The sequence below is a fragment of the Lagopus muta genome, chromosome 4, assembly GCF_023343835.1.
Source record: "Lagopus muta isolate bLagMut1 chromosome 4, bLagMut1 primary, whole genome shotgun sequence".
NCBI lineage: Eukaryota > Metazoa > Chordata > Aves > Galliformes > Phasianidae > Lagopus > Lagopus muta.
This window is the reverse complement of record NC_064436.1, coordinates 58,590,459-58,615,814: the sequence shown is the minus strand read 5'-3', so window position 1 is coordinate 58,615,814 and position 25,356 is coordinate 58,590,459. Positions and strand designations below refer to the sequence as shown.

At 35.8% G+C, this 25,356-nt stretch overlaps 1 protein-coding gene across 3 annotated transcripts in view; it reads right to left on the bottom strand.

Moving 5' to 3' along the window:
• Positions 1 to 25,356, bottom strand: part of SLC2A9 (solute carrier family 2 member 9) — an 84,860-nt gene that overhangs the window by 22,072 nt on the left and 37,432 nt on the right. For all 3 annotated transcript variants that reach the window (XM_048942144.1, XM_048942145.1, XM_048942143.1), the window contains exons 7-10: positions 23,400 to 23,587; positions 21,015 to 21,125; positions 12,342 to 12,443; positions 10,066 to 10,141 (exon numbers count right to left, since the gene is read on the bottom strand). In XM_048942144.1, coding sequence (XP_048798101.1) covers positions 10,066 to 10,141; positions 12,342 to 12,443; positions 21,015 to 21,125; positions 23,400 to 23,587 — 477 coding nt within the window. The remainder of the gene's footprint in view (positions 1 to 10,065; positions 10,142 to 12,341; positions 12,444 to 21,014; positions 21,126 to 23,399; positions 23,588 to 25,356) is intronic.

Sequence of the window (25,356 nt, the reverse complement as noted above, 5' to 3'; positions counted from 1 at the left end):
TCCTTGTCCCTCCTGTTTAAGATGAGTAACAGACATTTTTCACTGTTTATATTTTCTGAGAAATTTTGAAGTCTTTAGAATGTGGTGTCTCAGACACCACCAATTAAATAATTCAGCTGTTGCTGCAGCTGCTACTGTTTCTGACTGTAGAAAGTTTATGAAGAGTAGTAGACATGTAGTTACTGTGCCCAGTAGCAAATAGCAATATCTGTTTTCAACCATACAGAAAGTCAAATGAATAGAGCCTAAAGATGTCTTTTCTTTACAAGTATTGACTCGAAAAATGACAGTAACAGTTTTGTTGCAGTGAGAGATTTGAAGCTGTCTGATGAAGTGGAATCGTTCAGAAAGAAGAGAGTCTTAAAAGCTGAAAAGATCTGGACAAAACCTTCACCTTTTTCAGCCAGTGCCTCATTGCTAGCCTAATGTGAGGCCAGCTAATAGCCCTAGAACACTTCAAACTCTACTTTTGAAATTATGCAGCAGTTGACTATAGCTTTATGATGCTAATATTAGTGGTAATACAGGTGAACAGCAGAACTACACAGGCAATCTCAACTGCTGTACCACTTGGACTGCAGGATGAGACCAAAGAAATGCAAAAAAAGTTCAAGATAGTTCCAGGTGTGATAATGTTTATGTGTTCATATGAGCCCCAATATTTACTTGTATACATACATTAGAGTATGATTTATTTTTTTTCAACAGAATGGAAGAACATCAGCAGAACCAAAAGTTTCCTTTCATCCAAACCTTCATTAAACCTTCTCAAACCTCAAACCTTAGGCTTGAATTCCCCTTACAGGGGAAGCAAGGGGATGAATAATGCAGTACATTTAGTGCTAGCTTTGACAAATACTTTGCAGACAGTTTGGTGACTGGACAGGAAACACCTCCCAGTTGTCAAAGCCAAGATAACTGTTTTCAGCACAACTGAATGTTCCCCACAAAAGTGGAGTTTCTGATGCAGGATAGATAGATAGCATCTGGGGATTCCAAAGAAAAAGCTGCTTGCTTTTTCAAGCACATACTATCAAGCTATGTTTGATATAATCCTTGATCATGCATTTGACCTTCTGAACTATTTTTTCCCCTGAAAGATTCCCACTGCTGTAACCTTCAGTATTTTAGTCTTGCTACTGAGACCCACTGTCTGATCTGTAGAGCAACTTCTCATTGTTATACAAAACTCGTGAACATTTGCATTTAAATGTTGGCCATGGAGCTTAGCAGAAAGTAGATGAAATGAACTAAGTACTTTCCTTTTGTGTGCATTGCATCTGCTCATAAGGAAAATAAAATATTTTTATTGTCTTGCAGTTACTAGTTCTAATTTATTAGTTCTACATGTGCTGTTCTACATATTTATTAGTTTTCACTTTTGTAAATATAAATATTTTATACTTAATTCACAGAAGAAAAAGGCTTTTTGATTAAATACCTATATAGCTTGTAAATCATGAATTTTAAAGCCTTCAGTATTTTTTACTAGGCTTTCCATTTCTACTCCCCACTAATCTGAATCATGTACATAAATTACTTACGTAACATTTGAATAAATCAGTTTTTTTTTATGAAGTCCTAGAGCACATGGATGCATTTTTTCAGCAGTAAACTTCTTAAGATTTGGAGTTGTGAGCCATCAGCATGTAATTAGCTATCATTCAGGCAAACCTGATAGCTCAGGTAAAAGGAGTGCTCTCAAGTGTCAAAGTGTTCATTTTTTGAAAGCTTCAATTAAAATAATTTTTAAATCTATTGTTAAAGGGAGGAAGTTAATAAGTTTGCCTGCTGCTAAGAACTCCATGCGTCATCTCCAGCAATTCCAACAGATAGATAGATACCTTAAGAACACTAGAGGATCATTTTACTTCAGAACTTCCACTAATTGTAAAGATTTAAATTACTTATGTAATAGAACTGTTAAAAAATACACGCTTACTTTACACTGATCTCTATAGGAAGTAGAATTCAAGCAAAACAAATATCCCAAATATGTGTTGAAAGACACTTTCTTTAATATAATCAAGGGACACGTAATTTTACCCTCTCCAAAATTCAGTGGTGATGCAACCATGCTGAAAGCAATTCTGTTATATCTTTTCCTTAACAGCTCAAAAACTCTGTTTGCTGAAAGGCAACGAAAAGACAAGTTATTACGTGAAGCCCTTCAACTTCTCATTATTTTATCCCCTTGATTTACTAGCAGTAAGTTGAAAATTCTCCTTCCTCAAGTGTAGGCAGTAGCTTTTTCCATTGCTAAATGGAGAAGAATTGGTAAATCAGATCTCCTGTTGCTGTGTTTCACAGCTCACATAAATTAAAAAAATGGCACTCTGCATTAATATGGCAGGCTCTGATTGCTGGCAGCTGGGTGGCTGAAATGGCACCCATAGGGCAACTTGTGTTGGATAGATGGCTGCTGCAATGGAGAGGCACAATGGGGCAGGGGATGGGGCCAGAGATCCCTCAGAAAATCTTCAACTGAGACAATTTAAGGTACTTATTACACTGTACTTATATATCTCTGGGTCAGAGATGAGTTATCCCTGAATGCAATTGCAGCTCATGTTCGGAACATTTAGCTTCTCTTAGGGAAGCATTTAAAATCTACTGTTGTGTCCCCAAAGGCTTTATAATTGTTAACAAACCAGAACTTATTAAATAACCAGGAAAACTAAAGGTTATTTTTGTGCACCTGATGCAGGAACTATTCAACTTTATCAAAGGATGCTCACCTGCTGGAATGACTGCAAAGGCTTATAGTTACAGAATAAAAGATCCTTTGAGAATTAACCTAAACTTTCAAATCTACCATTTTTTAATTAGATATACAACAACACTGATTTTTTTGCTTCTTTTTAACACAATGTATTTTTCTAGTAAAAAAGAATGTTTTTCCACTTGAGCAAACTCCAAACACTTTCCTGAACTGTACTGAAAGAATGGCTCTGTGGGACACCATGAGCATTAGAAAGTCTTACATCCCAATCTAAGTGGAGAAGCTAGAGAAATCACACAGAGCTTCAGCAAATGCCTATTTCAGGTGATAATAATGACAATTTATTTCAGTACTTTTATGTCTACATGCATGCTATCACACCTTTCTTTCTGTTTCACATCTGAGATCTTTTTTCTTCTCTGATGACATTTCAGACTGAACAAACCCATGGCTTTCACAGTGACCCTTCTATCACAACTGCTCTGCTGTCACTACAGCTGTATGCTGGCATTCAGAATAAGAGCACAGACTGTTTTAAACTTTAAATACCAAAATGTCTTTGATACACCTCAGGGCACAGCATTTATTTCCTCCAAGTTCTCTTTTGTTTACTCTGTAATGTCAGTTTAACATATACTGAATATACCATTACCATGTTTCCACTATATCCATACTCAGCTGTGTTAGGAAAGATTACTTGCAGTCAATAAACCATGACAAGTTTATATTACAAAGACAAAACCCTCAAAACAAAGACAAAAATTGAATGAAACATTTTTCTAAAACGGTCTGGTTTGCTATTGTTTCTTATCCATGCCTGAAAATGCAATCAGTATTAAAAGCAACAAATGGAAGATCTCACAGCCATAATATTTTTTTTTTTTCAAATTCCATCAAAGAGTGATTTTTATTTCCATTTTCTGTGACGAGTTTGTGCCTGGAAACATACTGCTGATATGATATTGCCATCCTTATTCATACTGAATAGGAACTAGTTTTGAAAATAGGAATAGATGCAAACTGACACTGATTCACTTCTGATCCTATTCATGCTAAATTCAACCTTACACAAATACAACCAAGCTCAGGATTTCTTCTCAAGAGGAGTGTTACTCACCTGCAGAAATACCTAAATGATTTAGGGCCAGATAAACACTTCTGAGGTGTTACAGAATATAACACAATAACGTCGGATGTACTATTGCTGTAAGTTAAATTTAAGTCATGGGCTACATGCTACATGTAATGACAGCTAGAAAATCCTCTCTAAGAACATGTTTGTCTTTTCAGGCACATGAACTTTTTGACAAATGGAAGCAAAGATTGTACAAAATATTTAGATCCAGCATCTCACTTGGAGATGAAGGGAGAACACAGGACTTGGACATAAGGGAGGATAGAGTTAGACTGAATCTGGGTCAAATCCCATACTCATCTCTTTCAGGCAGTATTTCATACAGTCCTTTCATAAATTTATAAGAGTTGTTTGCTTAGTTTCTCCTTTCACTGTTTCCACTGAGAAGCTAATATGGAACTGAACTCCAGTGATTAGCAGCTGACTTCCAATTTTGACTCTGAATTCATTCCAGGCTACCTAGCACCTAGACTTGGGATTTGTTGTTATTTTCTGCAGCAACATTTGCTGTCAACTTGTTCCCTCTTCTCAGTGTTATTTTCCCTTTTGAACATGTATTTAGAAACAGAAAACATACCCTCAACCTTCTCGTTTGTTAGGCATTAAGAAGTTGCTCTGCAGTTTTTCTCGTAAAACTCTACTTCACCTTGACAGCAGCCCTTCTTTGCAGCCTTCCTGTGCAAACTGCTGAATGAGCACTGTTGTATTCTAACAGTCTGCTCTAAGCCTTCATCACAACAATGATGATGTCACACTTGACAATACAGTGAGTATTTTTCACATTGCAATACAGAGAGATTATATGCAGCAATATGATGCATTAGGTCTCTGGGAAAAGACGTAAAAGAACATGCATATACTATGTTAATATAATACTGTCTTTCAAATGACTTAAATATAAAATAGGATCTGTTACAGAGAAGCTTTCCATGTGACATTTAGAGATATCATTCTTATGGACATTTTCAGGTATCCTTAAATCTGCTCCTTAGTTTCTAAGTCTCTTTTTCACTCTAACTGCCTACACTTATGCATCATCTGTTACAAGAAATGAAGATGATGAAGTGAGACTTCAACCATATCAGTATACTTGAAGGGCTACCAAACCAACATAAATTTCCTGAACAAAGATAGCTTGAGCAATGGATATAAAAAAGACTATTCAGATATAGAAACCTTCCCCTAGTGCTTGTGGTAATAAAAGCTGATTTTTTCCCTGGAAGAGCACTCCAAGGAACTCTTGAGGAACGTCCCAAGGAAGAAAAGATGTTACTGCACACAGGTGACTAACTTCCCCGTGAGCTGGATGTCAAAGGAAGAGCAACACAAACACCTTTTTACTGGTCTTACTGGAACAATATTGTCTTGGGTTATTTATACCTATTACCAAAGGTTAAAATAAATCCAGTGTTTCAGTTTACTGTGCTTCCAATATCACTGAACTTGCAAAGGTTTGATATGAAAGAGCCAATACTTCCTCAGTTTCTGAAAGAATGTTATAACGGAAGGATTGCATCAAAGCTAGCAATATTTTTAAACAATCCACCTCCCACTCTTTTCTTTAGTTTTTAAAGATGGGTCTTAAGACCAACATCTCAGTGCAGCATTACCTCCTCCATTTCTCAAAACTGGAACGGAGGATGCCGCACTTAAAACAGTATTCTAAAGAAAAAAATATTAATAAATCTCTTCATACAAAGATACATGGAAATGCTTAACACCAAAGTTCTTATAGTTTGTTATGCTTATTTCTATTAGGAAAGTTGCCTGGAAGTCCACGCCAGCATTGCTGTAACCCTCAATTAATCCGTTGGTTTTCTTTTGCACCACATGTCCAACCATCTGGGGTGAATCTCTTGACACATGGCACAAGAGTCATTCTCTGCTTCAGAGAATGAATATTTAAGCATTTTTTACATACTGAATCAGCATTAAAAACAAGCAGTGAAAGATCCTTACCCCAGCTTACCTGACAACCTCCCTGACAGGTGGTGCTACACATCTGCAGGAAACTGAATTGGATGCATCCTGGGACACTCCATTTGTTGTTGTTTGTTTGGGTTTATTTTGTAGGGTTTCTTGCCTTTTTTTTTCTAACTACTTGGCTAGCAGGTAAAAGGGCTCAATTTTTAGCATTATATAAAATTCAAATTCCCCCTGCATGCACAACCATATAAATATTCAATTCACCCAGCAAAATCAAAAATCATTTTCTTGCACAGCTGTTGCAAAGGCACAGTGGGTGGATTGGGAATTCACCAAAACAGATACAAATAAGAAGAACCTATGCTTTCCCTGTTTGACTCAGATTTTAGTGTGGGTCTTCTGAAAGTTACATAGATTCTGCAGGTGTAGTTCAACATGTTAATTCTGTATCTGTGAAGAAGCAGCTGCTAATTGAGAACATGAGGATAACTGGCTTTAGCATTTTCAGTTCCTTAATCAATCGAACACAAGGTCAAAGAAGGAAGATGCTTTGCGCATACCTAAACTAATCTATCACTAGCTAAATTTCCAGCAAGTTGCACGCTATTTACTCAGTCAAAATATTTCTAATCAGTGCATTTGTTCATGACATTGAACCTGAACAAGGGCATGAATGCTTTGAATACATACTCTTATTAAATTTCTTTGAATTATGTTTTTAATTTTTCTTTATTTGTTTTTACTTGTTATCTACTTAGGATTCATAGATTTAGGTTAGATATAAGGAAAAAGTCTTTTACAGTGAGGGTGTTGAGGCACTGGAGCAGGTTGACCCGTGATGTAGTTGATGCCCTGTCCCTGGAGACTTTCAAGGTGAGGCTGGATCAGGCCCTTGATAATCTGACCTATCTGTAGTTTCCCTGTTCATTGCAGAGAAGCTGGATAAGACAGCCGTCAGAGATCCCTTCCGACTCTAAGGATTCTATGATCCTATGATCAGTCCCTTTCTGTTTACTCTTTATTGGATGACACTTCCTCAAATGAAACATATATTTCTGGCAGGTTGAATGCATGGCCAAGAAAAACATTTCCATGAAGCTTCCACATTTTGAGATGAAAACTGTAAAACTACTTACCAATTTTGTCCACAAAACCAAAAATAATACTGGAAAGCAATATGTTTCTCTTTAATCAAGTGCCTTCACTTGTGTATAATTAACCAAATGTCTGAAAAAGCACAGCTCCCTAATTTGTAGAGCTAAGCAACTTTTGCAGGGTTTTTTTTTTTTTCTCTTTCAGATCATAGATAGTCTATTTTGAACACAAGAGCCCCTTTAATTTTTGAGCAAATACATGAAAGATTGCCTTCTGTTAATCATCTTCTGATAAAAATGATGAAATATAAAATCTCTCTCATGCCTGAACATACCTGCTGTTAGCATTAATGCTTTACTGCTAAGCAATAAGCCTAGAGAACATCTGTAAGCTGAAAACTTGAGTTCAGAAAACTGAAACAAATAAAAAATGCAGTTTATAGTAACAGTTGATTCTAGCTGTAAGGAGCAGATGGTACTCATCCACATGCTATTCTGAAAGTAGAAGACCACACAATATATAAGCTATTAAGCAAGTATCAGATGTTCTAACAAGAGAGAAAATACTGTATTTGAAAGGCAATTTTATTATCTAGAAAGTTCTAGGAGTGTTTTCTGAGCTCAGTTCTCTACATTATTTACTTTTTTCAGATGTGATAATTCTTCCAACTACCAGTATTGTACAGTTATACAGTCAATAACTTGACTGTAAAAAGAATTCACCCTTGATGAGGATCTGTATCTGCAGAATCGTTACAAACCATATGGGAGTTAATCTGAAGAATGCTGAAACACCCTAAATAACTACAGATGGATTTCGTAAGACACTAAGCATGAACAATACCATGATAATATTACCTGTTTAACCAATACAAACAAAGGATGCTCAGCCTTCTACAAAAGGCTAAAATATTAAAAATTTGCAACTTAATAAATAAAAATATATTATTTTTCTGGGTGAAAAAAACTTACTGAGCAAAAAGGTGGAAATTTTATTTCTGAGTCTTAGTCTTGTTTCATCAAACATACCAAAGTACTACAGAAGAGTATCAGATATTTTAAATTTTCTTGCAAAGGTGTTGTCTTAAAATATTATTGAGAGGAAAGAGTAAGAAAAAGGTATTTAATCTGGAAAAGGTTGAAAGTCTACTAGACCACAAGAAACCTGAGGAGGAAGAAAGGTCATTTGTTCCATTGCTTCCAATGGAAGACCTAGAGGGCATCACACAAAACCTTTATTACAACAACACATAAGAATGTCTTGATGTGCAAGTTCTAAAAATTGGTTTGTAGTATGGAACAAATTGCAGTTTTGTTTCAACAGAGTTTTCTAGGAGGAACAAAAGAAGGTGCTTCAAGTAGCTGCACTTAATTTATTTAAGCAACTTAAAACTCTGAAAGGGAAGTATCCAAGAAATTTGAAGTCAATATTTGATTTCCATTAGGTATTGAAACAGCAAGAGCAGCTTTGTTCTACAGAATTCTTCTTTTTAAAAAGCTCTCGGTCTAAAAATCACGCACCAGTTATACAAGAGATCTAGCTGAACCTGGGATTTTCATAGAGTAGGAAAAGGGGATTGCAAGATTGCTTGTGCTCTTCGCCTTATGAGAAGAGTTGGAGGTAAGAAAGGAGGAAGCATTACTTTGCCCCTACAGTGGGAGCATTAATGATCAAGAAGAGGAAGACTGTGCATTCCTAGTTAAGCCTGTTAGGCACCTTCCCTTTCCCAGCCAGCTATCATATGCAGAGGAATAAACAGAGAGATTAGTAGCAAACCATTTTCCCAGAAATATTCCAGTATTTTCCATATTTTCTTCTAATGTAGCATAATTTTTCCTCAGTTTTTCCAAATGAGGATCCAAAATATTACAGTTATCTTTCATTAAAATTACAACAAATATCAGCAACTATTTTCTTCCCTTGAATAAACCATAATCAATTAATTAGATAACTTCAGGGGTGAAGATGTACAAGAAGTTGATTAATGTTTAATGTCACATTCTTTATAAGGAAGAGACACAACTCTTCAAGAAAACAAGATTTCAGAGGAACAGAAGTCTTTCAGATTTACAGCAGAAGATACAAAAAAAGTTGTATGAACAGGGGTGTTTTAATCCCTTTTTGTAGAGAACAGTCTGTAAGGGAGAATTTGAAAATGTAATCATATTTTGACATTCTGTGAACTGAATTTGGATTAAATTCTTCTTCTATCTATCTGTCTGCAAAATACTTCTGTTAACATTTCATTATTTGTTAATTGCAGGATCCGAATCTGATCAAGTAACTGAATTCCAGAGCAACATCATATAAGGCAGTATTACACTTAGATAATAATGATCATGCTCTGTGTAAGTTTTTTAATCTTCTATCCAGTAAGAACTGCTCCTGCTGAGACTTGTGTCTGCTGCTCTTATCCTTTCATTCTCCACTTCTGAGAACGGTTTGGTTTTATTACTCTTTTATTCCTTAAACATGTTCTTTTTAAGGAAAACAAAGTACAAATATTACTGCCTGGGAACACTGGATTGTCTAAATTGGTATCCAACCCTTCTATGAAAGCAAAATGAACTGGGGAAAAACCTTTGATAAACTCATGATAACTTACAGAAACAGTCACCTAAGGGCCTCAGATTTGAAGCAGGTATAATCACTAGAGAACTGCCAAACAAAAGGCAGCTCCATCATCAGAACTTCTCCATCATCGTACTGAAGAAGCTATGTGGAAAATCCTTTGCACATCTATGGAAATTCCCTTGCACATCTATGGAGAAGCAGAAAAGAAAGGAACTGCCTCCCCCAACCCTCCCCAGTGTCCCAGTGTCCTACTGGCACTGATCTGTTAATCAAAGCATTCTTAAATGAAATGCCTAGCTTCTAGTTTGAGTGTTTTTCTATAGAAAATAGAAAAATAGAAAATAGTGGTGATTGGTAATAGTCAACATTTTAATTTGGTACTGATTGCAGACTGATCATCAGATTATTTCTGACAGCTGAAAGCTAAGTAGAAGTACATGTGCATGGGTTTTTATAAGAATGTTACTATCACTCTGTATTGCTATTACCTTTTCTTAATGTTTTTAGACAAGAATAAACTACTGCTTCCAGAAAGTTATATGTAAACCTAACTACCAATGCAAGAATACCTGGGCTTTGATATACAAATTAACACAAAAGAATATGCACATACCTGGTCCAATGCAGAATGATGCAATAATTGCAAGAATGCAAAATATACTGAGGTAAGGAAGCCAAGTCACGTTATTCTGGTAGAAAAAAAGACATTAATATTAAGTGCATTGTACTCATCATCAACATTGAAACAAAACAAAACAAACAATTGATAGTGTTCTCCAGAATGCTTCCCTATTTCGGAATTTAGACTAGGACTATTTTAGAAAATCACAGCATTTCTGTAGAACTTTATTAGATTATTTGTACTGAAGGTCTTGCTTTCTGTCATATCCCATAGAGAAATACTAGCCTATCTCCTGCACCACCGAAGTCACAATTCTTATTCTAAAGCTCAAGCCAATCCAGAAAAGAGTTTTTCCTTCTGCTACACAGATTTTGCACTTCTATTCTCCTAACATATTTTGGATGTGTAAAAGAGCAGCAATGATGATCCACAGAGCTTCTCCAGCCAAAGACTGGGCAGATGTCTAGATACAACAGGCTGCCTTTGAGTAGGACAGCATTATCTGAGCCTGCACAAAGCACACGAAAAACACAGTGAAGGCATTTTTAGTCATAACCTTTTTTTGACAACAAGCAGGGTTATGTGTGCAAGCACCAGCTATTGGGACAAGAAAACAAGATATAAATGGTTCCTTAACAGACTTATAAATGAAATCATCTATTTTCCTCACAAGGCAATCTGTGTTAATTTTACTATAAAAAATATGTTTCTTGATTCAGATCTCCAAACAATGGGAACTGGAAATACTGTATATGATTCCTACTGAGATTTCAGGACACTGTTTTTAACTATCTCCATTAATGCTTGGTAAGAATGCTATTATGTTAGCAGAAATTCATAGATCCCCACTCCTTTCTCTATCAATTTCTTTTTCCATCAGCAAATGTGAATACTCCTTCTATTATAATTTAACTGTTTTTTTTCAAAGTTGCTGAAGTTACATATCATCCTGAGAGTCATTGTAAAATACATTTGCTAAAATAGGTTATTATTTATTTCAGTATTAAATAATGACTTTAATTTTCTGACAGATTTCTCTTACAGTCTGGCTTATTCCTTTATGCAGAAAACATGATTACAGCCTCCTGGGCATTAATATAGAGCAAATGATTTGTATACCTGCCAAAATGAGACATTCTGGAGTTCCCATCTGAACTCACAACCAAGGTCCCTTAAGGCACTGAGAAAGTGAAGGTGCAAATACAGAGGAGATACAAACTGCCCTGAGATCAACCCTGGGTCCTTTGTTCAGAGCAATTCCCAATCTCTAATCTATAACAGACCAAGACACTTCTGAAAAGAAGTGAAATAGGACTCAAACTCCAGGGATCTCCAATAGCTGAATCTCCTCATCCATCAAACGGTGTTTTAAACCATTTAGCAATTCTTAGTCAGTTTACAAACCTTGCAATAAAAGCTCTCCTCTGGAGAGCAGTCTTACTGTCATGATAGGTATGTGAAGTAAAACTTTCTTGTACTACACATACAGGCGAGTCAAATAAAACTCTACCATGTTGCTGCACGCGTCTGCTTTTCTTCAACCAAGAAGTAACATTTGAAAGTCGGATTAATGTTAAGACACAGAAACAACATCAGGCAAGGAACAGCTTGATAGAAGACCACTCAAAAACATGCTGCTCCAGACTGTCACTTCTAAATCCCAAAAGCATTCAAAAACTGAGGGAAACAGCACAACAATGAAAATTGAAGAATAAACAATGGAAAATGTCTTTAGATTGGTTTATCTATCCTCCTTTGACCGCCTGAAATATTTAGGGACATGACTTCTAATAGCATCTGAAAACTTAGCCTTTGCAGAACATCTGCTCTTAGGTCTTCATGTTTTCAATGAAAATATCAGAAATGTAATTTGATAAAAAGATTAAATGTAGAAACTTTTCACAATTGGAAAAAACAAAAAACAAAACAAAAAACAAAAACAAAAACATCCAAGCAGAAGAATAAGGTTAGAATACACAGTATGAAAGAAAACTTGAAGTAGACGGCTTTACAAGATAAAAATAAAACAGAACATAACATTTCCCAACGATGGGTAAAACTGTCTTCAGAGTAGTTCGTGTTGTGCCATGAAATGAATTATACAAATTGATGCAAAAGCTGGTACAGCTGATCACAGCATGTTGAAACCACCAAATTTATAGCCAAGCGAAAGACAGACATCCTTACATCAAAATGATTTAAAATGCTTATGTAAGAATACTGTTTAAAACAGACAAAAGAGAGCAAAAAATACATAGGAACCATACCTGCAAAGTCAGAGACACAGTAAGAACTGCAAAGAAGACGATCATCAACCCAAAACCCCCGATGAGAAGAGGCCTGCGTCCGAGCCGTTCAATAACTAAGCCCTGCAAAACAACAAGAGGCATATGGGTTTCTTGATATGCCACTGAAGAAATCAGAGAATGTAATGTGTTCTTCTGGTAAATATGAAGATGAAAAATACAAGCAATAGAGAATATTTTGTACATATCAGCTCTGCTGAATTCATAATTGTCTTCATAATTATGTTTACATAGTCCTACCTGTTTGGAAAAACAAATCAGCATGGCATTTTTTAAGAGCTCGGAAAAAAACAGTGAAACCACCAAAAACATTACTTGATATGGTTTTATGTATGCATTTCTCCTACTGAGCAAATGTAACCACATAGATGGAAAAATATGCAACAGGTTAATTCCACATTAGTATTATTAGTTTGGCATATTTCAAAGTTACTACTATCCCCAGTTTCTTAATAAAGAAGGCTGCACCTTAGCCATATAAATAAGATGATGGTAAAGATATCAAGCTCAATTTCATCTTACCACTCACTTTTTTAGGGGAAAACTCATTCTGCTTTGATGGAATCAGCAACAGATTTGCACCAAATTCATACAATAATGTTATTAATGTTTTTTAAACATCAAAAGGTTGAAACAAAATACATCTCAACTGTATAACAAATATTTATTAATTTCAATGGCGAATTCAGTATATCTTTCAAAATGAACTTTAATGGTTTAAAAATTATGTATTAAAATGTGTCTTCAGCATAACATATTCATAAACACAGATTAAATCATTTTTCCTTCATCTGCAATTTGCTTTTTAATTTCTGGCTTGTCTGAATTAAAAACAGAAGTTAGCCATGATGAAGTTTTAATTCGAATAGCCAGATAAAAGAAGGGAAAAGGGGTTATAGAAGAGGCATTTATTCACATTCTGAATTTAAATTTAACACCTGAAAATAAATTGCCTTTGTAAAAAGTCACAAAGTCTGAATACTTTTCTGTTAGAGATGAAAACAGAGAAGAAATTTTTTAAAAGCTGCAACAAGAAACTTTTTTTTGCTAGTCTGAGTCATTAGACTAATATCTATCATAACATTTTTCTAATATACTGCTTTCACTGACAACTACTATAATTACAAATTACAAAATGAAAATGATAAAATGATTTGATGAAGCCCAATATTTCTCACTTCAAATAACTTAGAGTTAGAATTTCACAACTGTTTGTCACAGTTACGTATTGGGGACTGAAAACCCCCTTTCAGACATCTCTCAAGCAGAAGATAAATTGAGTAAATAAAATGAAATCTGGAGCAACACCCATTTATTTGTTTGTTTGCTTATTTATTGCAGCAACGCAGACCACTACACTGTGAATATCTAGAAGAAACATTGTATAGGGAAGCACAGCCAATCAGGGAAGAAATTCCTCTCTCACAATGCCAGCCTTAGCAGCAGCTGATAGAAAAGGCTTTAGGACTTGGCACCCCCTCACCCCATAGAGGTCGTCTTTCACACCGCAGAGCATTGTGATGCTGCAGAACGCAGTGAGCAGCCAGCCAGCTCTAGCATTATTTCCTTAAATGAGGAAATACACTCATTTTGACAGTTTCCACAGATTCTGTAATAGAATTTATTTCAGAGCAGTGTTTAAAATAGACTCCCTCTGATGTTATTAAGGCTTTACACTGCACTCACAGAGTCCAAATGTTCTGAAACTGCAACTGCTGCACTGCCAAAACCCTAGAAGATGCCAAGTATTTTCAACTATGACTAATGAATCCATCCTGAAAATACATGTGGCCACGTATAAACGTAACCAAGAGAAAGTTTTTATAAAAATGAAGGATGTGAAGTGGTCTGATGAGTTCTTTAGAAGATGGAGACTTCTGCAGTGTGTGCCGCAATGGATGATGCACAGACAATTTGGCATAAAAATGACATTCCCTTTTTCAATTACAGATTGGTGTTTGCTATTAAAAAATCTTGGTGTTACACCAGCTGGTGGAGTTTTGTATTAAAAAGGAGTGAGTGCTGAACATTTCTCTCAGAGGAAAATTGGCTCACAGAGGATTCATGTACAAAGCAAAATGCAGAAAAAAAATCAAGCTCAAAGAAAAGCAAATCCCAGCAATGGAAGACTCCAAAGAGTTTTGTACATACACTCATGACTGCATAAGTTGAAGTAAGTATTTTGGGCACATTTAGGCAAATCTAGGTGGGTCTGAGGAACTCCCAGTTTTAACTGTGAGCAGCCAAGTACAGACAACGTTATAGCAGGCCCCATGTGCTATCTGCAGAAGAGAGCAATACTTTCTAATGTATTCTAATTTATTTATTTTTTTCATTCAGACGTAATTTTCCCCAAGCTGAAGTCAAGCTTCTCAAGCATTCATCACGCTCAGAGTCACTGTCATTTATTTAAGACAACGGCTCTTAGGAACTTGAATGTTTCAGCTTCTGGACACTTCCTACAGTTTTTGCCTCAAAGAATTTATCATTACAGTTCTTGGTGGCATATCTTGTGATTTATGGAATGGACCAACTTCATCTTCTAGAGAATATTAAAAGCAATTTTTGTACTTACTCACTGGGACACTACGACATACCCAGCTTGCTGGGAATTGTTATTTCCAAAGGTGATACTAAGTAAATCACACTGACAGCATTACAAAACCTTGGTGCACACTGACTCAGAAGCTTCTCCGTTAGACATGATCAACCTGAACAATTATGGGCAGAAGCACTCTATTTTCACTTTAAAGATAAAAACTCCTCTACTTCTCTCAAGTGCATGTCATACTTTTTGAATCAGTAGTTCTAACCCAACAAAATACAACCCATTAAAACACAACTACTTGTGGAACAGATTCAAATGAGGCATAGCAGTCTCAACTGAAATGGGATACTAGACTGAGTCAAGCTCGTGAAAGGCAAGAGCAACAATTTAATGCATGCTCCTTATCTGGTCAAAAACTACAAGACTGTGGTAACAGGCAGCATGTGTGCTTGGGAAGCAATGTCTTTGTGGAGAAGCAGGCAGACAGGTGCAGAACCACCCCACGAAATATTAACAGGTCACAGTTGTTCAAACATGAAAAACCAATCTGCATCAGAAAAGCCTCTCAGAGGGCCCTTTTTTTTTTTACTGGGGCTTAAAATATTGCTTAAATTAAGTACACAGATGCTTCAACAGCCATTCCGTCAAGCATTTTTCACTAAATTGTAATTAATAAACTAATTTATCTTCTAGGATTTCTTAAGGAAACTTCTGATAAAGCATCAATATTTCAAATTTCTCTGCTGTCTGTTCTCATTTTCTTGATGGAAAAAAAAAAAAAAACTCAGATGAAATCTGAAGTTTCCTTGGTTAAAAAAAGAAACAACCAAAAAAAGTAAAGCATGTCATAAAGAGGACTGTAAACTGACCATAATTTCATTTTTGGTTATGACTATACAACTCCAAAACTTGTTAACTTGCAAAACTCACCAAGAGGCCCATGACTCATAGGAAGTTGAAAATGATTCACTACTTTTCAAGTATTTATAAGTCTGCATGCTCCACTGGCAATTCTTACCTATTAAAGACTTGTAACAAAAAATATACAGTTTGGCAGAATAAATGAAATAATAAGGAATTCAGCATATGCTGTAGTAAAGTCATAAAAAGAACTTTACAAGTGATAGCATACTGAGTTATTTGCCAAATTGAGTAGGTTGATACTTAACATGTGATCATAAACAGACATTTGTAGAAACCTATGCCCGGAGTCACTGTGATTAACATAGCTTAAATTACTGAAAATGTGTTTAAAAAAACAAAAAAAAATTGCAACCAAAATCCTTCCAACTAAAATGTTTGTTGATAATAAGGCAACTGATACTTTCTTTTGTCTGACAGGAAACACCTATCAATAAAGCTTAAAAAGCAAATGCTGATCTTTTCGCTTGAGTCAGCTGCTGATTTTGGGGGACTGACATGTTGAAAGCAGATCACGTTATAAAAGATCAGACAAGACAGGGAGAAAGATGAATATGTAAGCAAGTTCTGCAGCCCAAATGGGAGGGCAATGAATACTATTCCCTACTCACTTCCTGGCCCCAAAATCATACTAATAACCTTATTAGATTTTTTTTCATTTCTCAGCTCTATACGGAAGTCTGATCTATATGTTAACATTGAGAGTAACTATACTTTCTTTTCCATGTATTTTGCAAGTAGATATGAGAAATACTTTAAGTCTAGACTCAGATTTAATGTGACATGCCAAGTCCATGTTATTTCCATTTTAAATAGCTGGGCTGGAGTGGATAATCATATTTATACCACTGACATGTCTATTTATGACATAATGTGTAGTATCACTCATTCAAGAAAAGTAGAGTAACAGAAGACTGTGAGTTACAAATGGATTTTTGATTTCTATTTTTATATCCTTATGCTTCTGGTATGAATTATACAATTGCAAAACAAAGAAACAGTACCTAAACTGGACTTTAAAGGTACAGCGCCACATTTGATCACATAAGCACAAGCCTAAAGTGTCTTTGCAGGCATATCAGTTCACCTGAATCCATGTTAATGCCATGGCTGGATAAGATCACAGAATCACAGAATATCCCAAGTTGGAAACAACCCACAAAGATCATCAAATTCAATTCCTGGCTCTCACAGGACTGCCCAAAATTCAAACCATATTTCTGAGGGCAAGTCCAAAAACTCCTTCAACTCCAGCCCTTTACTACTGCCCTGAAGAACCTGTTTGAACGCCAAGCCTCCTTCTTGGTAGCTACCAGTGTAGGGATCACTATCAGCAAAGAAATTTATTTCTAAGTTTCTATTTTGCAGTAAACTATCCATAATCAATCTCACCTGACAGAGAAACTTTTCCACTCAATAAATATGGTTTCCATACTGAATGTCTGCTAGGCTAGCCTGACCAAGATGCAGCCCACACACAGATTTGTTCCAGCCTTCATCTTGGTAGTGCCTGGATCAACTCTTAGGGCAGCACACAAAAAACCCACTATCTAATTCTTGTTGTGTGACTTCAATAAGCTGTGGTATTTTTGAAGCAAAGTTCCTACTAATGATGATTTATTTATTAAAAATTCCATGTCTGTCTTGTGTCAGGCACACAATTATAAAAGACAGATTAGATTCTGACCTTGATCTATGATAGACTATCATGGCTGGTGTTTTATTTTCTAATGTTAGCTTTTGAATACCCTGAAGATAAAACAGACTGAAAAAAAAAAAAAAGAACACAACTCAAAAAACATTTTTAATGCTTGAAAGCATGGAGTTGTGTCTACAGAACTTTCATTTTCTGAATATATCCTGCAGAAAGATTTGTACTAAGGAAATGTAGTCTCTAACAGACTGTCGCTCAAATCTACAGAGTGGTGTTTCATAAGAGATTTTTTTTCCTGGAAGGCATGACATCATTAATTCCTTGCATGTAATTTTGTCTGTCCTAAAGCTCTATTGTAATAAAACAATTTAGAAGGAATAATATCCTTGCCTAAAAATGATCACATTGACCACTTGTGGATTAAGGCAGCATGCATTAACAGGATCACAATTTGCAATTCACCCTGCAGTGAAAATATGCCCACTTGCACTCCAGCATGTCTGGGAAGTTTTTTGGTCAATATCTCTTTTCTCCTGCTTGTTCTTTCTCATTACTTTTCTCAAATATATAAATCTAAGCATGTCTCAGCTCATGGATTTGCTCTATAAAGATTGCACACATTTACATTTGAAACTGTGAAATGAGGATGAAGTTTGTAACAAGTAATTAGTGACTCATTGCATCTAAAATAATTCAGTATTTTATATTCTAAATGAATCACTAGGTATTTTTTTTATTTCACTTCTTAGAATGCTTAGTCATGGCTTCTTGGGACTGAGCAAAGCATTTGCAAGTCATTTGCAAATTCACACAATTGAAATTTTACATAGACAAAACAAATTAGCATGGTAGGCAATTTTAGAAGCCAACAGTTTGCTCATGTAGGCAACTATTTATGGCTTGCTACAATTATAGATGATGAGCTACATAAATATTTTGCTTGGATAAAAAAACTATTTTCATTGCCAGGTCACTTTTTTCCCCTTGAATCTGCATGCAGTAGCATATTGATTAGAGACTACCTTTTTCCTCCTCTAAATTTATTAATAAAAATGAGGCTTTCATAATCATAAAAATCCCCAAAATCTTGTGACTCAATGGTAATTTCTGAGAGCACTGGATCTAGGCAGAGAGAACACCTATCTTTTATTGCACACAGAGAAGAGAGGCAGAATCCCTTGTCCTCCCCAGACACTGGGATAAATTATTAACCAATCAGTCTGACAACAGCTAGAAGATAGTAAGGTGATAAGAGCAGTCAAAACAGATTTGTTCAGTGCAGATCAGTACGACTCCTTTTGCTGTCGGGGAGAAAGCTAAGCAGATAGAAAGAAAATGAAAAACATGATGGATTGTGACTTCAGTAAGCCTTTTGACAGAGTTCCACATGACACTTTATATTTGTGCATATGAAGCTTTTTGTTCCTAAAGTGCAGCACTGGGAACCTTTCATTACTGAATTTATTCTTGTAAATTTCAGGCCACAAGTCCTATTTTTTAAGATCTTCTTTAGTTTCTGCAAACATTTTTGAGTTTCTGAACTTTAATAAGATTCGATGACACAGGTGATTATAAAGAGAATCATTCTTGCCTAATGAGCTTTTCAGGACCAATGGACTCCAGACAAACAGACACAGAATCCCACAGGGACAGCTATCTCTCCAAGAATAATTTTGCAATTAGTTATTATCATTTCTTATAGCCCATACCTGGTGTATCTTATATTCAACAGTCTCAGTGCAAAAGTCGTTCTCATACACTGTCTTTTTAAATTGTGAAATGTATTGTTTTAGGATGCTGTTGATTCTAAAAACATTTAGAAGTCAAAAGGTATCTAGACAAATTCAAAGAAAGAAATTCCATCAAGGCTATCAAATATCAGCAAAGGTTCATCAACAGATGAATCCCCGTTATTCTCACTGAGGTTCAAAGTCCATGCATTTGAACATCTTGCAGCTGTATAATGATCAGAGGTGGTACTGATTGTATTGTGGACCACTTACTAAAGAGATCTGGTTCTATTACTTATAGGAGTGTTTACTGAAACCCTGGAATTTGTTAGCAAGTCTGGTTTCTGCTAAGAAGTACCACAAAAAAATACAAAGAAAGTTAAGTTCTCCCCTTGCTTTTTTCTGCTTCTTCCCTTTTCACCCTTAATAAGGTCTGTAAGGCGTATGCACCCGAATCCATATCTAACACTCCCAAATACACTTTTTAAAAAAAGCAAAAATTGTAGTTGAGACATTGCAAGAGGAAGGAAATATCCCATTCTTACTTCTAGGCATGAAAACAAGGAATTTATTCATAGAAATGAGAAGCGGTACAACTTTCAGTTAAAACACTGAATTCATCTCTTGTTCTTTTAAACAGCAGCACTGGAACGTTTATGAAGATTACTGAAATAAAGATAAGGCTTCAAAGCAACACTTCTCTTGAGCTGAAAGAGTAAATTTTAAGAAGGTAGAGATGCCAATACATGAGCATTACCAGAGGCACAGAAAGAAGTACTGAATGTATTCCTCTCATACATAAAGAAGTTACTAAATATACAATGAAACAAAGTAGGTAGCCACAACAGCCTCTCTGAATGAGCCATGCTCTGTGCTCTGCTTGAGCCCCACAAATGGATAGCAGGGAGGAACTGAAGATGATAGACCCCATTAATAGAGCACTCTTAATATTGTGAAATCATTCCCATTCAATTATCATCTCTTTCCACAGAATAGATGTATTCTTCTCTCAAATAGCTGCCATAATAATAATAATAATAATAATTTTTACATATATCTTAAAGCAGAGTATCATGAACTTGTGAGAGGTAGGGATTTCCAGGGATTGTACTATCTCCCCATATTAAAAAGTATGTTCCTTAAACAAACAAACACAGACATAAGTAAGTGATGGTTTATGAAAAAAAAAAAAAGTGGAAATTCACAAAAATGAGAATAAAAAGATCCTTGTGACTGCAAGAAAATAAACTTGATAGATATATTTAACATTTTGCAGGTCATAAGCAATTGCTGTGCCACTGGAAAGGATTTTTGCCAATGCCTTCCATCTGACATTTAAAAATGCTTGTCTGCTGTGCCCAATATTTTGCAAATACACTTGGTGTAAGATATGTGAAGATAATAAAAAGAAATCTAACAATGAAAGGAAAGAGTATTTGCTCCTTTGCAACCTTCCATTCCAAGGACCTGCCTATTTTTTTCTTGTTTATTGCAATGTAAACAGAAACGAATTTCCTTCAGCAACCAGTGTTGTAGTCAAGTCAGTAATGTGTTTCACTTATGGTGCTTTAGGCCTTGCACTTCCGACCTTCCTCCTCTTCACTCATACAGAGGACAATTGGATTTAGAATTAAATCCAGAAATAGCATTTTCAATTGTTTTTATTAATTACTACACTTAATCTTCAATATACTATTCTGGCCATATTTTAATCTATATAAGGAGATGAAACCGGTAATTTAAGTATTAAGCATGTTAATGAATTCTTTAACCTTACTTACAGAAGAAACAGCAGCAAGGGTCTCAACGGCACCAGTGCTTAGAGTAACATATGGGATTGTTTTGCTATTGATTCCAGCTTCACTAAAGATGTTGTTTGTGTAGTACCAGATCTATATGAGAGAGAAAAGAATGAGTTATTAATCACTGTGGTTTGGAATACAAGCCTTTGTCATTCAGTTCAAGTATCTCTTAGATTGAGACTTGTTTGGTGAAGAGTCAACAATAGTTTTTAGGATGAAATGAACTGGATTGCAAACACCTGTCACGTTCCTTCCTAATAATTTCAACAGTTCCCTTCAAAAGGTTGCCCAGAGAGGTGGTGGCTGCTCTGTTCCTGGAGACATTCAAGATCAGGCTGGACAGGGCTCTAAGCACCTGATTGAACTGTAGATGCCCCTGTTCATTGAAAAGGAGTTGGACATTTTCAGGAAAGGTGACCTTTACGGATCCTTTTCATGTCAAACATTCTATAATTCTGTGAAAAGAAAGCGGCAAAAAGGCAACTGATGCAACAACACTAATGCATATTACATTGCATGCTGTATGCATACAGATCTCTTCCTACAGCTGCCTGATGCCAGGTCTTCTCTATAGCAAGCTTGAAGAGCACATTACAGTAGGTCTTTTGCTTACAGAAAACACATTGCTGCTTGGCCCGCATCCCTAGCAAGATTTCTTGGAGTTGAAAATAAAGACCCTTGGTGGCAGGAGGGATCCCACAGAAGCCTAAGGATCCCATTTGGGAATACTCTGTCAAAGTAACATGCAGTACAATGTATTATTTTATATGAAAATATTAGAAGTCTACCAATGAATTACAACTTCTCTGTGGTTTTGTTCTGCTTTAGAACCAAGGTATAATGGTGGAATCTAACTGTTATGAATGTTATGCATCAGAGATACGTTTTATCAGGTGAAAAGACGTTAATATGAATTCATTTACTGTTGTCAATTGAGGTTGGGTTGTCTGAAATTCTGTTATAATCAAATAGATTAATATGATCAGGGCTTCACCATGATTTCTATTCTACATGGAAACTGGCGATTGTACTGTTTCTGAACTTTTTTTTTTTAAATTATAAAATAAAGCTTTAAAATTGAGTAAATATACACAGATATCAGCAGGATTATTACAGAGGTCTGCCATTTGGTAATTTCCCCTGAGAGGGACCTGAGAGACTTGCCTGAAAAAGGTCCAGCTTTCCCATATGCCCTGCCCAGATGGTGGTTATTGAAAAGATCAGACTGACTAACAGGGCACTACAGACAAAGTGAAGGGTGAGAGCTATGACTTAAGAGATGCTTTTGCGGTTAGTGAAACCTTGTTGACAATGACTCACACCCAGCAAGTGATTTCAGACACATCTAGATAAACCGAGAACCAGGTTGACACATCTGTACCTCTTCCTCATTTTCTGAGCTTTGGGTGACTTGCCAAGGTCAGTCAGGAAAGCCAGGCAGAAGAGACAAGGAACCTGAGCTTGTATTTAAGTGTTCCAATACTTCTCTTAATGGCTTTCATCATTTACTTTTGTGCTCTTCATTTTTTGTTTCTGGATGAATCAGTTAATCAATTTCAGAATGTAAATTTGATGTGAATAATGTTATAATGTGTAACAAGATTGGAGAAATAAAGTAGAAATAAAACAAAGGTAAGGCTTGAAATTTGGCTTGAAACACACAGGTCAAAACAAAAATTTTTCTTGAGGCATTAAATTATACTTTAAAACAACTCCACCTTTCGTTTTGGTCTGGATCCCTGACACACACACGCACAAGATATGAGAGTGTGGTTCTGCTCTGCCATGGAATACTGGACAATTTCTGTCACTTATTTAATATCCATAAAGGCCCCAAGCCCTTCTTCTCCTGGAAGTTTAGCTGTGTCATTTTATTTCACTTATGTCATCAATAATGTTAGAGACTCTGGATTAAAATCATAGAATAATTAAGGCTAGAAAAGACCACTAAGATCATTGAGTCCAATGACCAGCCACCCATACCATGCCCACTAAACCGTGTATCTCAATTCCATATCTATATGTTTATTGGACACTCCCAGGTACAGTGACTCAACCCAGGAAGCTGTAGAGAATGAAAGGTCTTCCCTGAGACGCCTGTTCTCCAGAAGTTAATTTCAGTTCTCTTCACAAAAAAGTATCCACGATAAGGAACAAAATATCTTATTAGCACTGAAATCTCATAATTAGGGAAACCGAACAAAACAAACATACCTTACCTATACAAATGTTTTTATAGTTCACTTTACAGCGTGAAAACTGAATTATCACTTAATGCACAAAATGACAGTGAGGAGTCACGTTTGCAGTTTATTTCAGCAGCAACCATATGCAATAAGATGCAACAGTCTGAAGGACACTTACTGCATTTAGCCCACAAAGCTGGTAGCATCCCATGGTGACGACCACAGTGATGACTTGCCACCGTACAGCACGGGTTCTAAGGAGCTGAAGCACTGACACTAATTTGGTGTTTCTTTGGACTCGACTCTCTGCCAGAACTTCTTCTACTTCTTGAGACACATCCTCTTTCCCAAGGAAGGTCTGAAATGCTACAAACAGAGAACAAACTTTAAGCTAGACACTAATCATTTGTAACAGACTTGTTGCATGACACGTGAGACAAGCCGGAGACATTCATGGGCTCCAAAATAATTATTCTTCCAAAGATTTGATTCTATTCTGGGTATAATCCTTGCAACTTATTTCTGAAACGGCAACAAGAATATAAATAATTTAGCACCATATCAAACCTCTCCCTATATTATTTCATATATAATACTGCATAAAGTCAGAGTCAAAACCCTGCATATGCTGAGAAAGAAAAGTTTAATATAAAAGCAGTTCTTAACGTTATTTAAATTAGCTACTTTTGTGACCAAATTGTATAGCAGATTTTATTGTTACAGATAGATTGGATAGAGAAGTAATAATATGTAAAAATGTTCATGTGCCTGATGAAACAAGAAAGGCAAACATTTGAAAGGAACAGCTATTTGTCTTCATAATATATAATTTTCAATGGCATATAGATAAGAATTAACTTCTTCAATATATTTATTACTAGAAAGAATTATCCAAAGAGGTTAAAAACTTTCTATCTATTGACAATTTACATTTAGGAGTGAATTTACCTGATAAATATAAGCAAACTACCCTGTATCTTCCTGCAAAAAAACCAACTTTGTATTATATTATCGCATGTTGTTGACTCACTGAGATACCCTTCCAGTTTGAATGATAAAAGCTTTTCCTCTCACATCTCCTCCAAAAGGTACTACAAGTGAATACCTCCTGGTGGAGGTGGTGCATCTCCACCAACCTTGTAATACAGATACGGTATAAATTAATGATTATTTCACCATAATTTTATGAACATAACCCAGGGGTTGGCTTTTTAAGAGATATTTAAAATGTTCATCATCTTGGAATGACTGCAGAGAAACAATTACATTAAACATATTCCTGTAACAAGACTTTGTGACCCAGTAGGATGCTTACTCTAAAAACAATCCTTTACACAGCAGGTCACTTAATATTGCTCCTGTTAAAGGAAATGAGTTATTTTTATTAAATGATTAAGTTGAATTACTTATCCTAAGAGCCCAACTCATTTTTATTTATCCACTGCTTTGCACAGCACTGCATGTAAATCAGTAACCTTTGTATTTTCTGCCTATTCTTTTGGATCACAAAAAGGACTTAGATGGTCAAGAAAGCAAAGAACATTGACTAGTCAAGAGTAAAACACCTGGCCTCCATTTAGGTTTTGAAGTTAAGAAAATTTTAACTTCACTCAGTAGATAAAAAGGCCAAGTAGTGGCCATTTGATGCTGTGAGGGGTTGGCCACATGTACAAGCTGGCCTCAACCAATGTGTTATTCTCCATCACTTTGGTGAGTGTGCAGCGCTGCACACTCTGCCAGGCAGACCCTAGTTAACAGAAGGCACCATTTTTCAAAGGATGAATGCTTTGCACCTCTGTGTGCTGATTTGATTCATAACATTTGTTTATTCTGATATTCAGTTTCTCTTTAGGGAAAGGAGAAATCAGAATTTTTAAATTCTCTAAGACTGCATGTGCACTGTCCTTTCACATCGTTCTTATAAATCAGAAATGAAATAACAAATTCAGAGCTTAGAATCAAGAATTTAAGCTGCTGAGTTTTATTGTCGTGCCACTTCTCACTAATTATTAAATGACTTGCAAAGCACTAGTTAGAATGAGTGTGATGTATTTAAAGGCTATGATAGGAAATGTAAAGTTGAAAAGATGTGTAGTATTGGAACAACCTGTAGCATGCTACAGTCAATTTCTTGT